This window comes from Lethenteron reissneri, chromosome 39 (assembly GCF_015708825.2).
Source record: "Lethenteron reissneri isolate LAM-NWPU_2019-01 chromosome 39, ASM1570882v1, whole genome shotgun sequence".
NCBI lineage: Eukaryota > Metazoa > Chordata > Hyperoartia > Petromyzontiformes > Petromyzontidae > Lethenteron > Lethenteron reissneri.
Genome location: NC_083817.1, coordinates 3,155,466 through 3,164,808, shown reverse-complemented (window position 1 = coordinate 3,164,808; position 9,343 = coordinate 3,155,466). Strand labels below are relative to the sequence as shown.

Below are 9,343 nucleotides of genomic sequence, written 5' to 3'. Positions count from 1 at the left end.
CAGCGGGACAAGTGTACAGAACGCTGCAAGTTTGTACGGTGTGTTGGGCAGAAGGATCGGTGTGGAGATATAACAAGCTTGGGCCACAGAAAGCATACACCACCCAACACGCAAGTCCATGACCAAATGTAAGTTTTGTCTTGCTTGGGTAGAAATGTTGTACTGTCGAGTGCTTTAAAAAAATATATATGTTCTGATCTAATTTGTGTATGTTAATAAAACCAGTATTCTCTTTATGATTGCGAAAGATCTTTGGACGGGGACGGCGAGTGATTAGAGTGGTGAAATATATACTTTTCTACAAAGTATGCATATCATGACCAGAGGAAGTTGTGGCTTTCCCGCAAAGAGCATTCAAACTATGCTACATCGTTTTCATTTTATCTTATATATAGTTTGTAGCGATAATGCCGTATGAGCGAAGTGCAAAACACTACTATTCCGTGAAGTGAATAGTGTATTTGAATTTTATTGTTTCAATTCTAACCCTTGTGTCACACGAGTGCGCGTGTTCCTGTCATACGTTCATTTAGCCTTCTACAAGTCCCATGTCCACCTTCCTAGCAGCGTGCCAACTCGCACGACTTAGTTTGTCTTATACTGTAAACATACTTTTCTTTTTTAAAGACACTCATTGTGTTAACTGTTCCAGGAAATTGCACGCTTTGAGGGAGTCCTGTTTCCACGATGCGTCTCTTGGACAAGGTAATTTGAAGTGGCCCCCCTTTCTTACACGCTCAATGCACATCACGTGAGGCAGAGTACATTGATCCGTCCATGGTGACCTCAGTTTATCCTAAAAGCAGCGAGTTTTTTTTTTACACACTGATGTAAAGACTTTTGAAAAACCTGGAATCTATTACTTTTGCTGGAGGGTAGTAGCTGCTGCATAAATACTACCAGTAGATTTCCTGGATTTTTTTGTTGTGCATAGTCACTTTAAGATGTTTCTTGTTCATGTTTTTGTTTATTGCGGTTGCACCCGATTCAAGAGCCGAATGGCTCACAGGGCTATACTGTACCTAATAAATGAACTGAACAAGAGCTGCATAAGAATGCTGTTGAAAGTGCTACATTGCAAACCGGTAAACATTTTCCATCGCATTGGCAAGTTAGCTTTCCATGGTTGTGCTGTATAGATCTGATGTGTTTTTCGGGTTATGCCGCATCTTGCTCGGCATTGTGGCCGATGTTTCGCTCCACGTGCTGGGAGCTTTTTCAGTTTGGGAGCCTCTTCAGGAACTAAAGGAGGTCTCAGCACTTGGAGCAAAACGTCGGACATCACGCGGAATAACACGCCGCACAGTCCGAAAACACACTGTAGAGAGATATTTTCCATTAACATTGAATTGTCCTGCCATGTATTTCTAGCCTTTTTAATTACCATGTTATGTTACATTTTGGAAACTGTTTACGAATGAAGAATTCTTTCCAGGGATGCATGCACGCCCATGAAATGCACTAGCATGGAATCCCAAAGGCCAAACTGCCAAAGGGCATAAAAGCTAATTTTGCTTCATGACAAGATCAGAGGCACACCCGAGGCGGGGGTGAGGGGGATAACAAATTACCCGTAAAAACAAAGTTTTTCACTATAAATCCTTTATATGCGTGGCGGCTAGAGTCCTCTCGACCTCTGGCTTGAGATGGCTGCCACCTATGGGTCAGATGAATGGCTGCCACCATTAAGCAATTGGTAATTAAAATAATTTATTTTTTCCTAAAAAGTGTAAAAAATAAATAACGAAAATACATTGTCACGTACAACGAGTCTGTGTGCAAAATGTCAGCTCGATTGGATCACGGGAAGTGGGTTAAAAAACGACCGAAAGATTTGCACGGTTGTAAGCAAGCAAGCAAGTGAATCTTCTTGGTTCTTTCGGTAAAGTCACGTAGAAGGGAAGTAATAAAATAATAAAAATAAAACATAATAAAATAAAATAATTCTCACGACGTTTCGGCTACAACGCAAGCAGCCGTCTTCAGGTGAAGAATGAGACACTACCAAGCTAGGAGCTTAAGCTAGGAACCAAGAAGATGGATCCCTGCAGTCACGAAAGCTTTAAATCGAAATCAAGCAAGTGAACTTAACATAAAGGATTTAAAAACGACAGTTGCCTCGGCCCACCTGACATTTTTAAACAACCATTGTTTACATAATGTAAAATTAAAAAAAAAGATAATTCTCGATGTACATCTCATTTTATAACATTTAATAACTTTGGGAAATGTACTTATAATTTGGTGCTCTTCGTAGAAAAAAATGTTCTGCCTCTGAAACGTTTAGCTGGGTGCGCCACTGACAACGGTGATGATGACGACGATAATGGTAATGTGTGATGATGATGGTTGTGGTGTCCCATTTCACCGCAACCGCCACAGCTTTTGCAGGCGAGGGTGCAGGCCCCGCTGGAGGAGCTGGAGTACCTGGACGTATCTGACGCACACGTGGGCAAGTGTCAGCACTGCGTACTCGCCACGGTCACACAGCTCCCGACACAAACTCAACGACGCAAGGACCGGCCTCGAGCCACCGTAACCATCCACGCGCCACAGGCCCTCAGACAGGTTGCGTGCGGCTTATAACTGCCGCGAATGCCACAAAGAGCCTCTTGTGTGGTTCACATTAAGTCTGTTGACCCACATTTGATGTAAGCAATATGAGAATATAAAAAAAGAACAATCATACAATGGCATATTTTGAGAATTAACGTGCCAGTTGAGGTTAATTCCCTGCATTTAATAAGCCTCAATCAAAGCAAGGCTCGATGCTACGTGAAGCCACCGTTGGCTGCATGCTTAAATTTCCTGGTGAGTTGGACAGATTCCAGTTGACGAGTATTGAGCCAGAGCACACTGGCAGCATAGCATAAACCTAATGCCACCAACGTTGTGGTAATTATTCAGCTGGGCAGGACGTTGGCAGAGCTTTCGACTTACCATTGGAAAGTTGAGAGTTGAAATTCTGGTGGGGTGGGGGGTTGGAGTCAATTCAGCCTGTCGTACCCGATAACCACAGTACATCGTAGTGGGAATGTCAGCAGTGGTTTAACTTTCCTGGGTATAATCTTAGCCCCCGTCATGGGAATGTGCAATTTTCACGACTGGTTTTGGAGCCCGCAATGGATATGAGCATCGTGAAATGGTTGTTTGAGTGGGATTCATACAATATCGACGGAAATATCGTGTGGGGTTTCGAGTCACCTGTGCACTCATCAATATCAGGGCCCTCAAATAGCGTTAGACTTCCAGGGAGGATATTTTAAGGTTGCATTCTAATATATTATCAGTACTATAAAGGGCTCTATATACACAAACCTACAACTATGATTTCAGTTTCATAGCGACTACATGCAACGACACCTCTCGATACTTTACAAGATTAAAGAATTACATTAGGGGCAGAAGACGGGGGGGGGGGGGGGGGGTCCAGGCAGGGAAACATGGAATATGGGAGGGCAACACTGTGTTACATCCCAGGATTGAAAAAAACGATTACATATTTTTTTATTTTACCAAGTAAGGCCCACTGAGCCATATAGTTCTTTTTCAGAAGCGACCTGGACACAAATGATAGCTCAACCAAGTGGCTTATCATGTGGAAATGTATAGCAGTCAAATACTAGATAAGCATGTTTCTAAATATAGAGGGCAAAGCCGGAAGAGCCGGAGAAAAATCCACACGACCCCTGTGAGAACATGCAAACTCCAAATATACAGGTGTTAGGGTAGGGATGCGAACCCACAACCTCCTGTATACCAGGTGAGGTAGTTAACATCTCGCCACCGTGGCAACTGGGGCTCAACGTCAACAACAACGACGAGCTCTAACAACAGCCTTGGAGAGCACCAATACGTCCCAGGCCATTCTTGGGGGCCGGGGCCCCGAATTAATGAGTCCCAGGTCAGTTTCAGGTGAGAGGCGTGGTGCCAGATATAACAAAGACTTTATAGTTAACTCCCACGCAGGTGACATCACTCGTGCGCGTTTTATAACAGAGACGCATGAGAACCAGACACTTGCCGAAAATAATTGTATACATGCTGTTCGGGAGTGTCTTTGATATCTCTGTGCCCTTGAGCAATCGTCTTGGAATTTTAGCCAGTAAGATTACGCTTTCCTACCACAAAACGAGGATGACCTAATGCATGTTTACTTTACAAAAAACATTAGATAAGGCATTCCTTGAACTTAGGAATCCTGTTCTGGAAAATCTGACATTGATTTATAATGGCAGCATTTTGGCCACTCATTGACATAGTTCACGTCACAGATTTCTGAAGCGGCATTTTTGTTTCACCGACTTCTGTAAATTCTTCTGTCAAATCTAGATTTTGCAGACAGTTGGTCGTGCAATATATATACAGGCATAAAGAGGCATCGCCACTCATGCATATGATGCAAATGTACAAAATACAAATTGCATTTATAAGTCGCATAATTGTGGTCACATATGAAGTCGGGGGTAAGGGAGGGGGGCATACACATCAAAGGGACCAAGACATTAGAAAGCTTAACATAATTTATTCAAATGGAACTGTTGTAGGAGAGTGGTACAGAGCAATGCGGGGGGGGGGGGGGGTGATGGTATTGCTGAAAACACCGACCAGAGACCGGCGATATCAGAATTAAAATATTTATCCTGGAGGAATCTGCTGAGCTATGCTATGAAGCTCTTTATCACAGATGTCCAGGAGGGCTGGGGTCAGCAGCTTACCACCTCGCTTTGCATTGTGGGGGTGGGTGGCGTGCAGGTTGGCTGGAGGAGCTGGGTAAGTGTCCCAACGTGCAAGTGCTGCTTGCGAGAGGCAATGCCCTGCGGGACCTCGACTCGCTGAGTCGCTGCTCACGGCTGTGGCACCTGGACCTGCAAAACAACCAGGCACGTGACAGCCAAGCCTCGCACTGAGCTGCACGGCTCAATATTATGATTTCTTCCATTGCGTCTCATTGCAATTCCCGGAAATTAATGTGCGTCTTCCAGTTTTTAATAATAATAATGTAATTTAATAATAATGGTTTTGACAAGTAAATACCATTTTTGTCAATGCACGGATGTATGAGAGCCTCAATGCACCGTTCGGGTCATGGTGGTTATTTTACTGCACGGTGTCCGTGCCCTTTCAGCTCCCGTACTCTCCCCACTGGATGTCATCACTGGATTATAATTGTGAACCACCACACCCAGCTTTCATCCCACCGACGCGTCTACGTGTGTGTACGTGTGTGTACGTGCAGCTTGAGTGCGTGGCCGGCCTGGGCGTGTTCGTGGCGCTGGGAAGCCTCGACTTGTCCGGAAACCTTCTGCAGTGGCAGAGTCTGCATGACCTCCGACCTCTGCACGTCCTGAACTTGCGGCTCCACGGGAACCCGGCTCTGCAGCGCGACCCTCACTGTGGGTTCACGCGGTGGCGGGCAGCCCCACAATTTCAGAGCAATCGCCGCCAGCTATAAATTAAACTTGAGCAACTGTGGTAACTTAGCACGGCAATGACCAAGAGCCACAGAGTCTGCTGAAAGGTGTGTTTGAGGACGATGGTTGATCGATACAGAGTGCTGCGCGCAATCTTGGGTACTTTGAAATCTCTGTGATCTGATTGAAGGTTGCCGCCCGAGTTACCCATTGCTGCAGATTTGAGAAAACTTTTATTGTTATTGTAAGGCAACCACAGGCAACTTAGAAAAGTTGGGCTCAACTCATGAAACAAAAGTCACGTACAATCATATCGCCAAATCAAACATGTGCTGGATGGACATCCCTTGAAAACACAACATAGTATTTGTACAGTTATGCATTTACGCCTCTACGACAATTATTGAAGGCAGATCCGTAACAAAATGTAGAACCGTGAGGTTGATCGTGCAGAGCTGCGTTCCCCGCAGACCGTGTCCACGCCGTGGACTCCCTGCCGCGCGTCTGGTCTCTGGACGGCCTCCTCGCGACGTCGACCGAGCGCCTACGCGTGGAGCAGTACGTTCAGGACGCAGCCCTGAGCCCGCGGCCCATCGTGAGTCCGCTGCCACCCATCGTCGGCGAGTCGAACCTCGCAGGGGTCGAATGCTCGCGGTCTCGAGGTGCCCTCGGAGCCTCGATTTCCCCAAAACGATGTCGCCGTCGCCCACAAGGCCCTTCCCACACGCCAGCCAGCTGCTGCTGTGGTCGCCAATGGCCTCAAGTCGCCCTTGATTTGGAAAGTTACATCTTAGTTTGCATGGATCCTTCACAAGCTGGCCCATGAATTGTTAGCGACAAGACACCGAAACAGAGCCTGGCAGCGAGGTGGTCGTCTCGCATGCGTAAGGTGACGCCGTATGTCGTGTTGGATATTCGTCACTGCCGCTGCGTTCCGATGGCTTTGCCGTGCCTCTGTAGTTTTGACTGATGTGGAGAATGAAAGCCTCTAGACCAGTGGTTATTAACCTTTACTGCAGCCTTGCACCCCTTTGGTTCTCAATCGTAAAACAAAGTATATTGTTAGTAAATACACAGGGTTTGATGAAACAGAGTAGTTGTACTTACGTGCCCGTGTTTAATTTGTGTTTCTACGATTTACCTTCTAAAAAAATCTGTCCATGTCTCGCACCCCCAGAAAGGGCATCTCGCACACCCAGGGGGTTCGTGCACCCCAGGTTAAGAACCACTGCTCTAGACTCTATGGGCAAACACCTCTGCATTTATCAACTAAAGCTGAACAATTTACAACAACAAACAAAAAACCCTCTAGATTTAACAAGACAAAAAAACGTACAAAAAACATGTACATCTTTTAAAACTGAAGAGTTTGAAAACAAACCATCTGTAAACTTCTCAGACCTCTTAATGAGGAGACACTGCATGTCATGTGTGATGCCGCCCTCCTAGAGACGGAAGTTTTCCAGGATGGAGATCTTTGTACCATCGTCCCGTCACAACCTCATGCAGACGTGCAGCTATGGCGAACGGGTACGCGAGAGATTTGGAGATACGTGAAAATTGTTGCTAGAGTATTTCACATTTCACAAATGACGCTATTTCAAATGTGACCGACTATCCGTCCGTCCGTCTTAAAAGCTGATGACGTACAGCATGTAGGTAACAGCCTTTCACACCGAGGGGAATGTTTTATATTCTTAGGTTTTTTCGGTAAAGTCACGTAGGTAAAAATTAAAATTAAATTACTTGATACAGCTATCGTGCTGTGACGGTTCCACCTGAAGACGGAAGCTTGTGTTGCCTTCGAAACGTCGTGATTTTTATTTTATTTTAATTTTACTTTTATTAATTTAAATTTAAATTTTTTACCTACGTGACTTTACCGAAAAAAACCTAAGAATATGAATCCTTGCAGTCACGAAAGCTTCAAATCGGGAATGTTTTAATCTGCCGTTGTGTTTGTGCAGGAGGATGTGCGAGGCTTGGCCATTGATGAGAGTGCCATGCTCATGCCACTCGACGAACACGTGTTTGTCCAGGCAAATTATTGACACATGATCAAACACGCCTGTAGAGAGACACCCACCTACGTCCTTCGCTCAGCACACACACTCCCCAATTCGTCTTAGCCTGTCACTCTTTTACACAGCTCTTAGTTGGGCTTTGACGTTTACCTTTGGTGCGATGTCTTTTTTTATACCAAGATTTAACCTTCACCGTACGGCGGATACCGGTGATTATTGCCTTTTTGAAGTTCACTAGATTTTTTCTTTCAGACGCTTCACTTCATGCGAAGATTTCCCTTGGAGGAGCCACACAACGTGGGTGAGACTCCATCCCTTGGTTTGTGCCGCGAAATTACAGCCCTAAATCCACTTGACGGCCCAAATGGGCCGTGAATTTATAAGAAAAATATAATTATGGGTACGTACTGTATGTTGAACTTCTTTCGCACCGTACGTAGCCAGCCGTGCTAATCGGAGATGCAGGGGGAAGAACAACAAACTAAACACACACAGACGCTGTCTCCCCGACAGACCTGTCTTCACCTGAGGACGGCTGCTTGCGTTGTGGCCGAAACGTCGTGAGAATAATATTATTATGTTGTATTTTTATTATTTTATTATTTCCATTCTACGTGACTTTACCGAAAGAACCAAGAAGACACACAAAACAATACACTGCTAGATGAAGGCCTCCCCAATGCGCCGCCACCTCCCACGATGTAATAATATAATCCACCGGGCCCCTGAAATTATTTAATTGCTACATATCCTCGGTAGACATTCACAAATATTGAGCTCAGATCATTACAACAAATATATAAAAGAACGCATCAGCGTCATTGACGCTATTTATATACATGTAATTGTAACGAGTCTATTAAATTAAGTGCTTCATTCGCGCAAGGGTGAATGCAATTAGGTTATTGCGGGTTTGTTCATCGCATCATGTTTGTGGGCACGTGACGCACCCAAAAATAGTTTCGGTTTGCGGGCTCATCGCGGGCTGCCACCGCAACCACTGCCAAGGTGTTTCGCTGTGATGTGACCACCAACTTAGCGTTTAGTTCAGAACAAAAAAACGATTTACGGTGGGTGGTTTGTTGCTCATTTTGAAGGGAAAAAAACTTGACTGGGAATACACGTTTCATGTTTTGAGACAAAAGCGGCGGGGAGGGGAAATAGAGGGCTTGGGTTTGGAAAATATTTGGAGTAGGCTTTGACCGATAATTGCAACAAATTCAAGGGAAATGGTGGGCGGTGGAGGGGGGGGGGCCTTCAACACGGAGGCCGTGACAGCCAGGGCCAGAAGAGAAAGAGTACCCGACGGTGCAGTAAGTTCCATTTACGGCACCGTTAAATCCTCGCGGATTTAGAATTTTAACGTTGGTTCTAAACATAATAAATATAGAAAGTTAAGTGACTCTGCTGGCAATGGTGTAACCAATACAAGTACAACAAGAATTCACAAACTTCAACGTAGGTGCTTGCCCTATAATTGAAATAAATGTAAAATGCCAATGTTTTCGGCCGAAATATATAATCGGGCAACGTTTTGAGCAGTAGCAGTAGGTGTCCCGAGAGAGGAACAATATCCGAAACAATTGCCTCAAGTATATTCGTCTGTTTTCGTGAAATGTTCATCGTGAAGGGGTGGTATTTTTAATTAGTTAAATGGGTGGAAAAATAAGTGTGGCAGGCGTGCGGATGTGTGTTCATCCGTATGTGAGTGCGTGTGTGTGTGGAGCGGTGTGCCCTCGTGGTTCGGACACTGTACTACCAACCCGACGACCCGGGTTTGATTCCCAAACATGAATGAGCCCCATTGGCAAGTCCTATCAAAACATGTGTTGGGCCTCCCCTAGGTGAACCTAGCCATAAATGAGTACTTGGTAGAGTTCATAAATATCGCCAGTCGTCAGGGGC

The 9,343-nt window shown here is 45.2% G+C and overlaps 1 protein-coding gene across 2 annotated transcripts in view; it reads left to right on the top strand.

Moving 5' to 3' along the window:
• LOC133351833 (uncharacterized) overlaps positions 1-9,343 on the top strand; it is a 34,078-nt gene continuing 24,735 nt past the window's right edge. For both annotated transcript variants that reach the window (XM_061567381.1, XM_061567380.1), the window contains exons 1-8: positions 1-128; positions 653-705; positions 2,383-2,452; positions 4,756-4,883; positions 5,240-5,396; positions 5,885-6,009; positions 6,864-6,944; positions 7,691-7,739. In XM_061567381.1, the coding sequence (XP_061423365.1) occupies positions 688-705; positions 2,383-2,452; positions 4,756-4,883; positions 5,240-5,396; positions 5,885-6,009; positions 6,864-6,944; positions 7,691-7,739 (628 nt within the window). In that variant the 5' untranslated portion in view covers positions 1-128; positions 653-687. The remainder of the gene's footprint in view (positions 129-652; positions 706-2,382; positions 2,453-4,755; positions 4,884-5,239; positions 5,397-5,884; positions 6,010-6,863; positions 6,945-7,690; positions 7,740-9,343) is intronic.